The 18,911-nt window shown below is 36.4% G+C and overlaps 1 protein-coding gene across 1 annotated transcript in view; it reads right to left on the reverse strand.

Moving 5' to 3' along the window:
* Nucleotides 1-7,048: 7,048 nt before the first annotated feature.
* The window catches only part of LOC131973898 (unconventional myosin-IXa-like), a 177,850-nt gene continuing 165,987 nt past the window's right edge, over nucleotides 7,049-18,911 (reverse strand). Inside the window, exons 36-44 of the mRNA XM_059336024.1 lie at nucleotides 18,711-18,839; nucleotides 17,663-17,768; nucleotides 17,379-17,510; nucleotides 15,811-15,934; nucleotides 14,237-14,290; nucleotides 10,758-10,778; nucleotides 10,231-10,475; nucleotides 9,180-9,324; nucleotides 7,049-7,965 (exon numbers count right to left, since the gene is read on the reverse strand). Coding sequence (XP_059192007.1) covers nucleotides 7,582-7,965; nucleotides 9,180-9,324; nucleotides 10,231-10,475; nucleotides 10,758-10,778; nucleotides 14,237-14,290; nucleotides 15,811-15,934; nucleotides 17,379-17,510; nucleotides 17,663-17,768; nucleotides 18,711-18,839 — 1,340 coding nt within the window. The 3' untranslated portion in view covers nucleotides 7,049-7,581. The remainder of the gene's footprint in view (nucleotides 7,966-9,179; nucleotides 9,325-10,230; nucleotides 10,476-10,757; nucleotides 10,779-14,236; nucleotides 14,291-15,810; nucleotides 15,935-17,378; nucleotides 17,511-17,662; nucleotides 17,769-18,710; nucleotides 18,840-18,911) is intronic.

An 18,911-nucleotide genomic window follows, 5' to 3' on the forward strand; every position in this document is an offset into this window, starting at 1 on the left:
TGCAATTTTGAAAATACATAAATAAATAATGATTTATTTAACATATAATTCCCGACGGTTATTAAATATAACCTCAATAAAATAACTCACTGAGTTTAAATATTTATTTTTTTTAAACTGGAAAATATAATGAATAGTTAAATAATTAAATATAAAGCACTTTTGAAAATAAATCAAAAAATAGATTTATTTAACTATTATTAAATATAACCTCAATAAACTAATTCATATAAAAAATATTCAAAGGCTGTTGTTAAAAAGGTGTGTATTATAACAATGGCTGATCAATATTAACATTCAACCAGAATGAAAAAGAAAATATTGATTATATAAAATATTAATAAATATTGGACAAATTATATAAAACTTTAGTTTTTTTATATAAGTTTAAAAATATAGTTTAAAAAATAAACTATAAATAGAATAGCAAAATTACCGGAAATAATAAATAGTTGAATAATTAAATATAGGCTAATGCAATTTTGAAAATACATAAATAAATACTGATTTATTTAACATATAATTCCCTACGGTTATTAAATATAACCTCAATAAAATAACTCACTGAGTTTAAATATTTATTTTTTTTTAACTGGAAAATATAATGAATAGTTAAATAATTAAATATAAAGCACTTTTGAAAATAAATCAATAAATAGATTTATTTAACTATTATTAAATATAACCTCAATAAACTAATTCATATAAAAAATATTCAAAGGCTATTGTTAAAAAGGTGTATATTATAACAATGGCTGATCAAATATTAACCTTCAACCAGAATGAAAAAAATGTATATATTGATTATATAAAATATTAATAAATATTGGACAAATTATATAAAACTTTAGTTTTTTTATATAAGTTTAAAAATATAGTTTAAAAAATAAACTATAAATAGAATAGCAAAATTACCGGAAATAATAAATAGTTGAATAATTAAATATAGGCTAATGCAATTTTGAAAATACATAAATAAATACTGATTTATTTAACATATAATTCCCTACGGTTATTAAATATAACCTCAATAAAATAACTTACTGAGTTTAAATATATTTTTTTTTTAACTGGAAAATATAATGAATAGTTAAATAATTAAATATAAAGCACTTTTGAAAATAAATCAATAAATAGATTTATTTAACTATTATTAAATATAACCTCAATAAACTAATTCATATAAAACATATTCAAAGGCTATTGTTAAAAAGGTGTATATTATAACAATGGCTGATCAAATATTAACCTTCAACCAGAATGAAAAAAAAATGTATATATTGATTATATAAAATATTAATAAATATTGGACAAATTATATAAAACTTTAGTTTTTTTATATAAGTTTAAAAATATAGTTTAAAAAAAACCCAACTATAAATAGAATAGCGAAATTACCGGAAATAATAAATAGTTGAATAATTAAATATAGGCTAATGCAATTTTGAAAATACATAAATAAATATTGATTTATTTAACATATAATTCCCGACGGTTATTAAATATAACCTCAATAAAATAACTCACTGAGTTTAAATATTTATTTTTTTTAAACTGGAAAATATAATGAATAGTTAAATAATTAAATATAAAGCACTTTTGAAAATAAATCAAAAAATAGATTTATTTAACTATTATTAAATATAACCTCAATAAACTAATTCATATAAAAAATATTCAAAGGCTGTTGTTAAAAAGGTGTATATTATAACAATGGCTGATCAAATATTAACCTTCAACCAGAATGAAAAAGAAAAAAACAATTATTGATTATATAAAATATTAATAAATATTGGACAAATTATATAAAACTTTAGTTTTTTTATATAAGTTTAAAAATATAGTTTAAAAAATAAACTATAAATAGAATAGCAAAATTAATGTGAAAAAATAATTAAATAAATATAATGCAATTTTGTAAATAAATGTATACTTATTTGTTATTAAATTCCTGACTATTATATCAAATATAACCTCAATAAAAGAATTCATATAAAAATATAAATAGGCTGTTGTTAAAAAGTTCCATATTATTACAATGCCTGTTTTAAAACTTGTTTTAAAATAAAGTTTAAAAAATGCATTTTATAATAACACTGACATCAAATAATAAATGTTAAAATTAGCAGATATTTGAAAGATGAATATTGATTAATATAACACTGACTGTATACTGCAAGTTTGAAAATAAACAAATAATAATAATAATAATAATAATATATCTATACTTACTATGTGTCTTCACAGCTTTGAAGTTTCTCTTGTTTAGTTTATTGAAATAATTTAAAAATAAATATTTTAAGCAAATATTGTGAGAAAGATGAATATTGATGATTATTAAAACACTGACCTCATACTGTGAATAAATAAATATTATGCAATTTTGAAAAAAATAACCCAAATACTTACTTTGTGTCTTCACAGCTCCTCTGTTGAATAAATCCAAACTTTCACTGTTACACATGAAAATAAATGAAAATAATATTCAATAAAAAATAATAAATATCAAGAGTCTGACGGACACAAAAAAGAAAAAAAACGGATAAACTGAATTTTATATTAAATTTAAAATGTTTTTTTTTTTTTAAGTAAAAGTGATTTCTGTCGGGCAAAATATAACTCAACTCTTTGGTGTTTGGCTGCAGTTTTGCTTTTTTAATAAGCAGATGAATTTCCCCCATAAAGTCTTTTTTTTCTTCTTACAACCATAAACATGTTTGTATCATTAAAAAAAAGAAAAATAACACAAATTGCACCGTTTACATAACGTGAGTCCAGAGATGCAGACAGACACATCGCTTCTCTTTTCTCTTTTTTTTCTCCTCGGAGCACAGACATGATTAATAGTAGATAATGAACCGTACACAGGATAATATATCCTTTATAACACCTTTTATAACAGATTCTTTTCAACCAATGTGCACCCCAAAAGCATGATCATAAATAGTACATACACTGTGTATAAAAGAGGAACAAAAACAACCAGAGAAAGCAGAGCATGCCTTCCAGTGACAGGTACATTCACTTTTTTTTTTGTATTTTTTAACGTCTTTTTGCCGTATGGACACACACACAGCGTCTGAGCAGGAGTCACTTTCTGTCCTTTCAGCTCTGAAACAGTCTTTTTTTTCTTCTTTTTTTCTAAACAGCTCATGTTGTGAAAAGACAACACCTGCAAGTCTTCACACCTGCATTCAGACAGAGTTCAGATCTCATTGAGTGAGACTTCCAGCTTCAAGGAAAAAAGTGTTTTAACACTGATTGTGTCGGTGCGATCGGAGCTCAGCGAGGAGAGAAACTGCAGCTGAAGTACGGAGAGACATCTGAACACGACTGACTGAAACACGTGGACGCTCTGAGATCGTTGCTACTGGTTTCTGTCTGCTTCACAGGCAGGTTAAATGCTACTTTTCACAGCCACAGCCGGAGAGGAGAGGATGGAAGAGCTACGGTCATGGAAAAAAACAGGAGAAGAAGAAGAAGAGGAGGAGGAGGAGAGTGTTCTGGATGGCTCAGAGGAAGTCGTGGACGGTTTGAGAGTCGAGCTGCAACAGGTAGTCGAGAAAACTAACAACTATTTATCGTTTGAGCTATTTTTCACATTAAAAAAAGTCTCTCAAATAGGTCATTTCCTGCCTTTTATCTAATATCTTTGGGTTTCGCACTGACAAAACAAGACATTTATAGATTTTTCTCCATCTTTCTGACATTTTATGGACCAAAAAATAAATCGAAAACATAATGTAAATAATAAAAACAGGTCCTCCGAGTCATACGACCCCATGTGTCGTTTGTTTTCTACCATCACATACGAGCTGCAGGAAGCAACATGTCCTCAGTGTTTCTGTTGTAGTTTTGTAACTATTAAGCAACAAAACTGCTTCCCTAAAGTTTTGGCCAAAAAAAGTAAAGGGTTGGACATTGAAAAAAGGGAAAAAAAAAAGAAAAAAGGAAAGATGTCCCCTCAGATCACACAGCCTTTATACAGTCATGTAAAAATGATTAGACCAGCCTTTTTCTTAAATTTCTTGTTCATTTTAATGCCTGGCACAACTAAAGGTACATTTGTTTGGACAAATCTAACAAAAACAGCTCATTAGAATTTAATTTAAGAGCTGATATCTAGACGTTTTCCATGGTTTTCTTGATAATAACCAGAAATCATTATCAATTAAACCATGTTAAATGTCTAGATATCAGCTCTTAAATTAAACTCTTATGACCTATTTTTGTTGTTATCATTATATTTGTCCAAAGAATGTACCTTTAGTTGTACCAGGCATTAAAATGAACAAGAAATTGAAGAAAACAAGGGTTGACTAATCATTTTTTCCATGACTGTAGATTTGAAACTCAACAAACTGCTTCCCTCAAGGTTTTGGCAAAAAAAGTAAAGGGTTGGACATTGTAAAAGAGTTAAAAAAAGAAGAGGGATGTCCCGATCAGATCACACAGAGTTTGCATAAAGGCCGATTAAAGTCCGACTCTGTCAGCTGTCACTTTTATCTGCAAACACAACGAGTGCAGCTGTCTACAGCAAAACTTGGACTGTTTCCTCATGCTATTTACCCAATTTATGTGCAGTTGTTCAATTTCTAATCTATCAAAAAGGCATACAGAGTCCAGCTAACTGGACTGAAGCAACAAACGCAGGAGAGACGAGGAGAGATTCCCTCCAGAAGGCGACATTACTTCTACTTTATTTTGTGAAAAATAAAGTAAAAATATAGAAAAAACCCATTAAGGAACAGCTTGAATGCATGCATTAATAATTAATAATACTTAATGCAAAGCAATTCAGTTGTCACACACAATACATTAGATTGATTTTAATAACTTTATCTGATTTATTATCAATTAAATAAAATAAATATTTTATTTGGGACTCTGTATCGACAGAAACTTAATATTAAAGGACTCGGATCTGGGTTGGGGGGCAAGAGAACATGATCGGGACATCCCTAAAAAAAAGTTAAATAAATGCACATAACTGCTGGGAGTTGGTGACGGAAAAATGTGAAGCACAGAAGATAAGTTGTTTCCTTCTGCTTTTCCTCCTGAGTGAACCTTTTTGTTTTTTATATTTTGTTTCTGTCACTTCTGCCTTCGCGTCATTCATCCATGCACCACCAGAGGGCGCCACTTGCTACAGACATACAGTCGTGGAAAAACTTATTCGACCACCCTTGTTTTCTTCAGTTTCTTGTTCATTTTAATGCCTGGTACAACTAAAGGGACATTTGTTTGGACAAATATAATGATAAGAACAAAAAAGCTCATAAGAGTTTAATTTAAGAGCTGATATCTAGACATTTAACATGGTTTTCTTGATAAAAACCAAAATCATTATCAATAAAAACCATGTTAAATGTCTAGATATCAGCTCTTAAATGAAACTATTTTGAGCTATTTTTGTTGTTATCATTATATTTGTCCAAATAAATGTACTTTTAGTTGTACCAGGCACTAAAATGAACAAGAAATTAAAGAAAAAGGCTGGTCTAATAATTTTTTCCATGACTGTACTTATGTGTGATAACAAGCTGCTGTACAAATGACACATGGGGTCGTATTTTGCATGACGGGAGTCATAAAATAACGGTTATTTTCAGCCGTGTGAGAGTGGATGAGTGCAAGAGTTTCCCCACAGGTGCAAAAAAACATTTCATACGTTTGTTTTAGTGTCACTCGATGGTTGCAGAGACTTTTTTCACCTTTTACAAGAAGAACAGTGTATTTTATGGGGGTAAACACAAGTGTATATGTGTGTAGAGTAGCTGGCAGGAATAATTCACTCATTCAAACACACACACACACACACACACACACACACACGGACAGGAAAGAAAAAATGGCTTTCATCTGAACAAAAATAAACCATGAACAGTATTGACAACAAAAACATGACATCTTTGATCTCAATAACACCTATAATACAGCAATAATATTCATATATATTAAAAAAAAATTCAAGTCGTGACGTCGTAACACTGATGTTTCTGCATAAACACAGAGAGAAGAACTGAAAGCTGGCAGGGAAACAGACACACGTATGGCTGATTGATGTTTGACACCTCAGGTAAAAAAGTAAACGTGACTCTTCTCTTCTATTATTATTATTATTCCTTATTTAGATCAGAACCCGAGGACACACAGCTGGCTCTAATCACTGCAAAACAGACACAAATCAAACCGAGCACAGAAACAAAACCTGAATTCCAGACACAAAAAAACAAGAAATAATCAACGATAAACGACCCCGAGCAGCACTGGAGTTTCTTTCTATGTACACTTTTTTTCCTCTGTAACATACGGTGGCCCTGAGAGCTCACAGCGCTGCAACGTAAGAAAACACATGCAAATACACAAAACACAAGCACATTGAGAAAACATCTTCATCAATTTGACTACATAAGAACAGCATTTAGAAAATGTGCTGCAAAGACCACAACACAACAGAAGTGTTTCCAGAGGACACTTAAAAGTGATGCACACGTCTGGACACGCATGTGATATTATCACATTATTTCATGACAATGATAATTTCAGGTTATAATGCTATAACCTGAAATTATCACAAGATTTCATGATGATATTTTCATGTTATAACGTGATATATAGCGTTAGCCCGCTACTGTTAGCCCTCTAGCGTTAGCCTGTTACAAATAGGAGTTGGTCTTGGTATTGCTCCCCAGCTAGCACGCTATCGATCGCTAGCTAACGTTAGCACGCTATCGATCGGCTGCTAGCGTTAGCACGCTATCAATCGGCCGCTAACGTTAGCGCGATATCGATCGGCCGCTAACGTTAGCATACTATGAAAGTTATAATGTGAAATTATCATTATCTTGAAATAACGTGATAATGTCACATGCGTGTCCAGACGTGTGCATCACTTTTAAGTGTCCTCTGGAAACACTTCTGTTGTGTTTTGGTCTTTGCAGCGTTTTCTAAACACTGTGCTTGTGTTGTCAAATTGATGAAGGTGTTTTCTCAATTTGCTTGTGTTTTGTGTATTTGCATGTGTTTTATTTTGTTGCAGCGCTGTGACCTTTCAGGGCCACCGTAGCAACATAATAATAATAATAATAATTAATAATAATAATGTAACATATTTCTGTACAGTCTCTTCAAACTGACGTAGGATAAAGGTGTGATGGAGATCAGCCTCGTTCGTGGCTGCTGTGTCCCGTGTAAACGTGGCGTCGCTTGGTTACAGTTCCCTCGTATGGCTACATTTCTTTCTGCCCACATGCTGAAAATAAAGACGGGGCTTAAAAGATTTGGCTTTGCAGGTTTGTTTCCTCGGTGTCTCACCAACCGTCCTTCCCTTCTTCTTCTTCTTCTTCTTCTTCTTCTTCTCTCTCTCTCCTCGGACCGACCCCGGGGCTCCAGCGGGGGACAAACGGCGCTGAGGTCAGAGTCTTCGCTGTCTCCGACCTCGTCATATTTCCAGTCTTTCTTCGTTCGCTCTGACTGGACCAGGGGAGGAGGGGGGCGGGCGCTGAGGATCCTTGGCCCCGTGACCCGGCCTCTCCCTCCTCCGCTTCTTCTCAGGCGGCTCCTTCTCCGTCGGGTCCTTCACACCATGAACTCGTTGTTGCCGTACAGAACCAGCTGCTGCGGCCCCGAGCCGAAGTCCGAGTCCCTGCGGTGGCCTCCCGAGGGCTCCCGCGGCGAGCTGCGGCTGAGCCGGAGGCGGTGGCGCGTCTTGCCGGCGCCGTGGCTCCCCTCCGCCTCCGCCAGCGGGGCCCCCAGGCCGCAGGAGGTGAGCAGGGGCCCCGAGGAGGAGGAGCGGAAGCGGTAGTGAGGCGAGGGCGAGCCGGAGGCGTTGGAGGAGAGAGAGGAGGACGGGTGGTAGGAGGACACGGTGGACGTGGAGTCGGCCGAGTCCTGCGAGTCGGGCTGACGGCGCAGAGCTCGTCTGCCCTTCGCCTCCAACTTCCTGGAGCGAAAAGTGCCGCGCTCTGCAGAGAGAGAGCAGTTAAAATATTATACTACTTTAACCCATAAGAAGTTATCCTTAAAGGAAAATTATAGGGGGTATACCGCAAACTAAGTGGACCACATAGAACACATTTCTGATATAAAAAAAAAAAAAAATACTACCCCTAAATGTCAAAGATCTGTGATGTGACATCTATGTTACAATGGGTGTTTATGGTATTTATGTTTATAATATTTCTTATTTTAAAATTAAAAAAACTAGACACCTTTTCTGCTTACAGGAACACAAATTTGGCTTTTTCCTTTGCAACTCCACAACATATATTAAAATTGTGACATTAATAGTGCTGTTTAACAACAAATTATCTTTCAGATTTGTTTACAAGTACCAAAATAATAATAAATGAATAAATAATAAACAGGTTTTAGGGTGTTATTTTAAAATCGCCCAGAGGTTTTCCAGGCATTTTTCCAGGCATTTTAGGCCTTAATGGTTTAAGGTTGGAAAGATTAAACACAATATGATAAACAGCTTTAACCCTCTGAACCCCAACAGCATGTTTTCTTCAAAGGATTGCAAAAAAAAAAAAAACCCCGCAGTTTATCATAGAAAGAAATCTTAATATGTATGCAAATCGTATTATGATTTATGATTTGATTTTAAAAACAGGCATTACTTCTTACTGATCATCTGTTACCAAAGTTTACTTCATAAAAAGTGATGTGAAGGATTCAGTTTAGATTTTTATCAGTTTCTATTCTCACGTCTGCATCTCTCTGCCTCAGAAATGAAACTTTGCTAATAAAAGGGTGGAGTGTCTCATAGTCTGTACCAAACCACAAACTCATCTTCCTGTGACACACTGTCATTATCACACACAAACACACATGGCACTTCCTGTCAGAGGAGGCGGGTCTTAACCCTCTGGAGCAACAGGAGCAGAGAGGACGCTGTCCCTTTAAAACAAAGTTCCTGTGAGTCAGCGTTTTGGACTTTGTGTTGAGATTAAATGACTCATAGCTGCACCACAGACTCTATAATATATAAAGAGAATATAAAGACAATACACCAAAACATCTGGAGCGCCCCCTGGTGGCTGCAGGATAGGAAACAAATGCTAAAAATATGTTGTTTATCCAAGAGAGAAACTGTAAAAACAGGCATTGTCGTCAGAGTTTGAACTTTCAGATGATCCTTGAATGGACACACACACACACACACACACACACACACCTGAGGGGTCTGACGTGGCTCCCTCCGTCTCCATGGCGATGTTCTCGGAGCTGTCCGCTGTGCCGATGGACGCTTCAGATTCAGGCGTCTCATCGTCAGACGTCCGCGGCTCCAAGATCAACATCTCATACGTCAGCTCCTCTCTGCCGACACACACACACACACACACACACACACACACACACACACACACACACACACACACACACACACACACGACAAATGACAGGTTACAAACTCATCCAAATCATTTATTTTTATCAGTTCTCTACTATTTAGAACAATACGACAGACTGACATTTGTTTTCGATATTTTGTCTTGATAAGTGATGTAACATACAGTAGTGTTCAAAATAATAGCAGATTATTATTATATAATAATTATAATTTAATTATATTACATTATAAAATATTATTATAGCAGATAAGAGAAATGCACCTGATTCACACCTGTTTTTTTTTTCACAAAATTGATGACCTCACTGATTGAATGCCACACAGCTTTTTTTTTTTAACACACCCCTTTCAACTAATTGCCCAATTGCACAGCCTTAAGAGCTGCATATCATGAATGCTGGGTCTTGTTGGTTTTCTGAGAATCTACTGCACCTACTGGTACCTTGTTTGCCATGTAGCAATAAAAAATATACTAAAAACCTGGATTTATCTGGTTAGTCACATTGGACTGCTATTATTTTAAACACTGCTGTATACTGTAAACACTTCTGCTTTTTGTCAAATTAGTATTGACCAATCACGTCTTGCTTGGTTGCATGCAGGTGAACAGTCCATGTTGCTGAAATGAAATCTCTGATGACAATTTAGCTTTTATACGCTTTTAAAAGAAATCTGCAGCTGACTTAGCAACTCAAAATCAGCCAGCACAAACTGATGGGAGTCAAACCATTGTCTTCACCCAGATTTTCTAGATAATGACACAGTAAATAGATGGATGGCTCCTCATTCATTCACAGTTATGGGTTCACACTTGAAAACTTGTGCACAAACTTTTATGTGACACATTTAACAAAATAAGTAATCCGTCATACTTTTCCTTCTGCAGACTCTCGATCTGCTCGGTGAGGATTCGCTCCTCCTGCTGCATCGCCAGCTGCTGCTGCTCGTTCAGCCCGCCCTCCGCTGCTTCCTCCCCTCCTCCTCCTCCTCCTCTTTCTCCTCCTCCTCCTCCTCCTCCTCCTCCTGCAGTCTCTCCATCCACCACCACAGGCGGCACTCTGGGGCTGAGAGGAGGCGACGTGGAGTGGGTGCTGCTCTGCCGAACTCGGCTTTTGCTCTGCAGGTTCACACAGAAATACACAGAGCAAAGATAGTGTGTTAGTGGAGACTGACTAATAATAATAATAATAATAATAATAATCAGTTTGTTGACAGAGATCGATGGAGCACAGACAGCGGACTCGCTAAAGACACGGTTGGATGTTTTGACCACATTCAGAGGATGTGTTGATGACATCACGGCTAAGAAACTATGAAATCAGCTGATTATCACCACACACACACACACACACACACACACACACACACACACACACACACACACACAGGTAGGCGTTACCTTAAGTTTAGCTGAGTTAGGCTGCATGGTAATAAGTTGTGGAGCAGAAACAGAAAGTGGTCAGTGTTGCTCTCTCGGAGCGAACAACAAACAAAAACATAAACAAACAGTTACAGCAGCACTGGACACTGCACCTGTGTTGAAACTGTACATAATAAACAGCACAGGCCTAATTTAACTAATTATAGTAAGAAACATGAAGCAATAACCTTCATTTGTTCCACTGGAAAAGTAATATTGGCTTGATAGCATTGCTAGCAATGAGCTAGCTAGTTAGCTAGGTTTGAAGCAAAAACGCCATAATGTCAATGTTTTTCTGATGATTAATTTTACACAGACAGCAGCTATATGATTAGGCATGTCTGAAAAATATTATGTTTTAAATATCTTAGCAGTAAGCCATTTTGGTTAATAACTGGTTTCTGTTGGCAGCTACCTGTAGCAGCTAACTGCTTTCTGTTAATGTTTACTTTAAAATATTTTCCCTAAATTGCTGGTTTTAATTGGTAGCATCTAGTCACTGCTAGGTAGTTAGCTTGGTTTGCTTTTCAGATATTTGAAAGAAAAAGCAAAATTACTTTATTTTTCTGATGATTAACTTTACACAAACAGGTCAGTTAGTGTCAAACCTTGTTAGCAGCTAACTGCTTTCTGTTAGCAGCTTATTATGCTTTCTGTTAGCGGCTAACTGCTTCGATTTTAGCGTAGAATTAGCTTCATAAGGACTTAATTTATGCAATACTTAATTAAATACGGTTATTTAATACATTATTCACTATAAAATAATTTTCCTAAATCGCTGATCTTAATAAGAAGAATCCACTGCTACCTAATGTAAGCAGGTGTTAAAATCCACAGACACTACATGTTCGGAGTCATTATTTAGTCAAAGTGAAGGTGTGACTCTGCAGTCTCAGTATCTTTGGATTTAATTGAACAAAACCGTGGACGTATGAAGAGAACTGTTACAGTGTTGGAAACGGGCCCCATTCATTCATATGAAAGTTGGTCAGTGGTGCATGAAGCCAAAAATTGACTCATATAAAATAACCCAGATCACCTGCATCTATAACTACCTGGACATGAACAGAAGAAGTAAAATAACTCTGGGTAAGTGAACTTTACGAGCCCAGATATTTAAATGAGGTCTATTTAAGTGTTTATACTGGGAAGTTGATGTACCTTAAAAAAATGATCTGCTTATCTATGGACGGAACTCAAAGCTTGGCATCATTCCCAGGGGCTTGAACACAAACCACAGCGTCCTCTAGATCTGTATGTTCCCAGGGTCCAATGTTCCAAAAGTCAATATCCTATTACTGTAAGAATGAGTCCTAAAACCTGGAAATGAGTCAGCACTTTAGCACTTCCGGTTCCGGTGCCCTCGTTTTAAAGTCACTGGGTTTTATTGAATGTTTCTTTGGCTGGATGCCTGAAATAAAGTCTATGGTTAACAAAAGCTGAAGAGATTTTCAAGTTCTGTTCGTCAAATACACCCGTAAATTAGCTTTTATGTCTCTTGAAGTGGTTGCTAACAAGTGGCAAAATGAGACTTAAATTCAAAACCATCGTCAGCTTGGTGGTCGTGACGTTGAAGTCATTGTGTTTGTTGGTTTAATGCCTAATGTTAGCTTTTTAACTAAAAAAAATCATCAATATTGTGTTCATTTGTGAAGATTATCTTGCTGAACAAAATGTTATAGTCAAAGTTTCTTGGCTTTCTGTAGAGGGAACCAGTTTGGTGTTAACTCTCAGGGTGTTATATTCCCTGCAGCACTCTGCAGTATATGACACATCAGGTTTATTATGCTCACAGCAATCTTTAATGTCTGTTTCCCTGCATCAGCATGTTGAAATCACAGCCTGCTGATTGGGTAATCTCTGAAAACCTACGCCCTTTAATGTGAGGGAAGGACCGTTTTTATTGACTTTAGACATTGATATCTCCACGGTGGCTGATCTGATTTGTACCATTCAAACTGCATGTGAAGTGTTAGTCTCCCTTCGTTCTTTTGCAGTTTGAACTGCACAGACAGTTCTTACTAATCTCTTAGTTTATATCAAGGACATTGGACCCTGGGAACACCGGTAGAACGGACTCTGCGTCCTCTGAACACGTTGGATGTGCAAACACGAAACATTTTTAATCTGATTTATTCAACCTGTCATGTGTCAGTGGTCTGTGTCATTATTTATCAAGTCTCTAGGCAATAAAATGTATTGAAGTCGGACTTTAGTTGAAGCAGATATTATCTAGAAACAAACAGAACGGTAATAAAATTATGACAGCTCTCTTTCACACTTTAACTCTATAATAAACCTTCTGACTGCTAAATATAACAATATTACAGAAAAGATGTAGATTTAAACTTTGAACTCAGGCAGAAAAACTGACAATATTAATTATAAATGAAAAAGCAAAAACCATCATAATGTCATTTACCTGATGATTAACTTTACACAAACAGTAGCTACATGATCAGGGCATGTCTGGAAAATATTGTTAGCAGCTAACTGCATTCTGTTAGCAGCTAACTGTAACAGTAACTGCATTCTGTTAGCAGCTAACTGATTTCTGTTAGCAGCTAACTGTAACAGTAACTGCATTCTGTTAGCAGCTAACTGATTTCTGTTAGCAGCAAACTGTAGCAGCTAACTGCTTTCTGTTAGCAGCTAATTGCTTTCTGTTGGCAGCCAACTGCTTTCTGTTAACGGCTACCTGTAGCAGAATTGCTTTGGTTCAAGTGTATAATTGCTTCAAAATAACAACATTTTTGCAATTCTTAGTTAAATACTGTTTTTAAGTACATTATTTACTATAGAATAATTTCCCTAAATTGCTGATGTTACTTAGTAGCGTGTAGTCACTGCTAGGTAGTTAGCTTAATTGCTTTTCAGATATTTGAATGAAAAAGCAAAAACACCATTATGTTATTTTTCCGATGATTAACTTTACACAAACAGCAGCTAAATGATTAGGCATGTCTGGAAAATATTATGTTTGAACAATGTTAGTGGTAAGCTAGGTCAGTTAGTGTCAAACCTTGTCAGCAGCTAACTGCTTTCTTTTATCGGCTAACTGCTTTCTGTTAGCAGCTAACTGCTTTGGTTTTGCCTAGAATTTGCTTCATAAGCACTTAATTTATGCAATACTTAGTTAAATGATGTCACTAATTACATCATTCACTATAAAAATAATGTCTCATATGTCAAAAATGACTAATTTAAAACAACAATAAATATAATCAATAAATAAAACAACCCGGATCTGGCAATATTAACTATAAATGTTGATCTTTGGAGGTTTATCACTTGAGGATTTTATAATGTTTTCCATCACAACAGTAACAAATACACAAACAGCTAAAATCGCTAGAGACAGACGTGACGGGGACGGAGACAGTATGAGTGGACGGATGATGGGCTGACGGACAGGACAGGACGGGTGGCGGCGCATGGCGTGGGAGGGGCATACATACCGGGGTGGCAGTGCGGGTTATGCTCATAAACCTAACAGCAATTAGTACGGGTTTCTGAAAGGAAGGGTGGGAAGGACAGGTTAGGGTCAGGGAGTGAGGAGAGATACTGTGAACATGGATCTGCTGGTTGCAGGTCACAAGATTTCTAGTCGTGCAGGTTAAAATCAAGACTGAGTAATTAATTGGGATTTTATTGAAACTGCAATATAGATAATAGTCAGAAGCAATATCCAAATTATAGGAGGTGCAACATTTGTTAAAGTATGACTCAAAATATGATTCTTAATTAAGTTTTGTGTTGCTGCAGAAAAGTCCAAACCAGCAAACTGTATCCTGCAGAAATCTTTGTTTGGTTCAGATCTTCAAAAAAAAAAAGAAAATTACACCGGGATCGATTTGATATATTTTTCAATAGAGAAAAAACATTAGGTGCTGAAGCTATAAACTATAAAAAAAACAAAATTAAAAGAACATTCACACACTCAAATTTGTGCAAATTTATATGTATATTCTATGCAAAACTACTTGAAAATTATTTCGGTCTATTGAACAGATTTGAGTGTGTGAATGCCAGTTTAATTGAATTTTAACAATATGTATATTTTTAAAACAAGAATAATGATGCAAAAATTGACAAAACAAGTTTTTATTCCTCCCCTGTAAGTTGTATTTTTATACTTTTATACATTTATGTATCCACTGATTTATTCATTTATTTTACCTTATTAATAAATTCATTTCTGCATTCATTTTTTACTATTGCTATCTCCCTTCTATGTAAATGTAATTTTTAATTAAATCTTTTTTTCAATCTTTTTATTTTAATTATTTATCATTTTTTCTCCATAATTTAATATTGTTATTAGTTTTTACTTTACTTAGAATTTAAAACACTTATTTTGTTCTATATTATTTTTCTTTCTTTACTTTTTTTTTTTTTTTACATATGAATCATTTGTTTTGACCTACATTTTAGCCCCAATAAACCCTTATATCACTAATGCCATGTCTATTATTTGGTTATTATTAATTCATTATTTTTTATTTCAATTGTTTACTATTTTAATTAATGAATTCATTATTTGACTTGATATCTACTTTGACTAGGCCTGTCTCTCTTTCTCTCTTAATGTAAAGAGGCATTTACTTCTATAGATTTACTCCAGAAATTGGCATTAAAAGTTAAAAACTGAACTGATGATCCATGTTTGCCCTGAAAATTTCTATTAAATAAAAGTAGGAAACAACTGTTTTTATAAAAGGGAGGATTATTGCAGATGTGTCGCCTCCATGAGAAGAATTTAAACCATCTGAAGTGTCCTGCTGTGTATATATTTAAAGGTATATCCCCTCCAGTGTGTTTTCTGTTATAAAAACAGACTGTAGATGAGATGTATGAATGAACTCCTGTCATGGCCGTGTGAAGCCATGCCAGCTGCTCACAGAGCTGAAAACTGCTGAGTCACCATTTAAATGACGAGTGAGAGGAAGAACAAGTGGGAAAACATCCATGTCAGTAACGATTATTCACGCTAACATCTGTAACACAGCGAGTGTTTAACGTGTGATCTCACCATGGACCTCCTGATGTGGGTCAGCCGGCTCTTCGCTTTACTTTCTGCAAACTCCAGACTGCTGATGTCCTTCAGACGAGCTTTGTACTTGCTCATCTGTTCATTGATGATCAGCTCCACACACCTACAGGAGAAGAGATGTATTTAATGAAACAGAATAGAATATGAGTAGAATACTAGGCTACTTCTAAATCAATAAGCTTGCGCAAAAAGTCTTTTTTTAAGTGCTTAGAAAACCAGAGCTTGTTTCAGGCTGCACCATTAAAATATTCTTAGCAAGTAAAGAGAGGAACAATTTTTTTTACAAAGCATCTACAGTCATAGAAAAAAAATATTAAACCATTTTCTTCAATTTCTTGTCCATTTTAATGCCTGGTACAACTAAAAGTACATTTGTTTGGACAAATATAATGATAACAAAAAAATTAGCTGATAAGAGTTTAATTTTAGAGCTGATATCTAGACGTTTTCCATGGTTTTCTTGATAATAACCAAAACCAATATCAATATTGTTTTTTTTTGGAGTGACCAGAAGAAACTGGTGCCTCTGCTTTCCTCCAGAAATTTCCCCGCCTTTTTACGATGGAGGTCTATGAGGCTGTTGGTGCGTGTTGGTGGATCATCTGTGCGTCCTACGCCCAAACTATAACTCTGACAGCTTGACCACACCAATGTGAGGGAGAAGAAAAATTCTCCTGCAATACTCTGTATAAATTATTTCTGTAGAGTGGTATCTGAGGCCTTGAGCGTAGTTTCCAAATTAGTTTTTTGACAAATTTTTCTCTCCCTCTGCACTCTAGCTATGATGTCATCCACTCTAGCCTTTTCATAGGGTAACATTGGGGGGATTTTTTTGGCGTGTTTTTAACAAATAATTTATACCATTTGCCGAAATCCTTAGAAAAGTCATAGCACACTTGTCATGGCCGAGCCAGTCAATTTGATACCTTTTCAGTGTATGTGCGACCAAAACTCTGGGAGGAGTAGTCGACCGAAAAAAACCATGGAAGATTAAATAGGATTAAGCCCGGTGGATGCTCTTCCAAGCACACTCAATAATTAAGTCTTGTTCATTTTAATGCCTGGTACAACTAAAGGTACATATGTTTGGACAAATATAATGATAACAACAAACACAGCTCATAAGAATTCAATTTAAGAGCTTATATCAAGCCATTTTTCATGGTTTTCTTGAAATTGGTTTTGGTAATTATCAAGAAAACCATGGAAAATGGCTAATTATCAGAAACAAGTGGTCTAATATTTTTTTCTATGACTGTATGTTAACAGAATGTCAGTGTACCATCAAAGCTGTGAGATAACTTTCAAAAACTGTTTCACGGCAGCTAATTCTACATTAAACTTTTAAAATGTATGTATGACTTTGTTTTATCGCTGAAATAATCTGCTGAAATAATCTGCTGAAATATTTGCAGAAAACTGAAATGAAACCTGTTAAGTGAGATATTTCTTTTGTATGCACTATTTTGATCCATAAAACGTCTCTTTTGTAGGCAGTTATTTTGTTATTTCTGTTTCGGTGGCTGTGTGGAGGACGGGGGACGTACGCGGTGGTCTTGCTGATGTCCTGGACGCTCTGCAGCGGGTCGATGGTGTCGGGGCAGCGGAGGATGCAGGGAGCGAACACGATGGCGAGGGCGTTGGCCGACATCCTGTTGGTCTCCTCCTGCAGCGCGATCCTGAAACACACCACAGAGTAATCCTGTTAATCCTCTTGTTACACAGAGAGGAGTCAGCAGACAGACAGCTCCTCCACTGAGAACATGAAACCACCACTCAGACACTCAGATCTGATTCCACAACTGGTTTCCATGGTGATCCCATCACTCACCGGACCAGGTGGAAGATGAGGCGCTCCAGCGTGCTGAGGTGCGTCCTGCTGAGCTGGTCGATCACCGAGTACACGCCCCGGATCACCTCACGCTTGTCTGGCTGACCTGGAAACAAAAAGATCATCATCAGATCAGGAAACGTTTCATCCACTGAAAGGGTCTCAGCTGGAGGACAGACACTCAGACACAAGGACTCAGAGAGGAGGACTCAGAGAGGAGTTTTAGAGACGGGGATTAAGAGACAAGGATTCAAAGACAAGGACTCAGAGACGAGGACTCAGAGAGGAGGACTCAGAGAGGAGGACTCAGAGAGGAGGACTCAGAGACGAGGACTCAGAGAGGAGGACTTAGAGAGGAGGACTCAGAGAGGAGGACTTAGAGAGGAGGACTCAGAGAGGAGGACTCAGAGATGAGTTTTAGAGACAGGGACTCAGATAAGACGGGGATTAAGAGACAAGGATTCAGAGAGGAAGAGTCAGAGAGGAGGACTCAGAGACAAGTTTTAAAGACGAGGATTAAGAGACAAGGATTCAGAGACAAGGACTCAGAGAGGAGGACTCAGAGAGGAGGACTCAGAGAGGAGGACTCAGAGAGGAGGACTCAGAGATGAGTTTTAGAGACGAGGATTAAGAGACAAGGATTCAGAGAGGAGGACTCAGAGACGAGGAGTCAGAGAGGAGGACTCAGAGAGGAGGACTTAGAGAGGAGGACTCAGAGACGAGTTTTAGAGACGGGGACTCAGATAAGAGGACTGAGAGAAGAGGACTCAGAAACAAGTTTTAAAGACGGGGATTAAGAGACAAGGATTCAGAGAGGAGGAGTCAGAGAGGAGGACTCAGAGACGAGGAGTCAGAGAGGAGGAGTCAGAGACAAGGACTCAGAGACAATTTTTAAAGACGGGGATTAAGAGACAAGGATTCAGAGAGGAGGACTCAGACGCAAGTTTTAGAGACGGGGACTCAGATACAAGGACTGTGAGTGAAGGACTCAGAGACCAGGACTCAGAGGGGACAGAAGAAGACTCAGAGGGGAGAGACGAAGACTCACCCATGGCTCTGAGGAACTCCTCGTACAGTTCAAAGGTCATCAGCGGGCTGGGCAGGTCCCTCAGCCACTGCTTCAGGACGCTGGCGATGACGTGGATGTTGTAGTCGTCCAGGTTCACAATGCTCACATCTGGAACACACAGAGAGAGAGCGAAGGGTTAATTATCTTTGTGTTTAAAGCATGTAGTCAGGCAGCTTAGGA

Source organism: Centropristis striata, chromosome 6 (genome assembly GCF_030273125.1).
Source record: "Centropristis striata isolate RG_2023a ecotype Rhode Island chromosome 6, C.striata_1.0, whole genome shotgun sequence".
NCBI lineage: Eukaryota > Metazoa > Chordata > Actinopteri > Perciformes > Serranidae > Centropristis > Centropristis striata.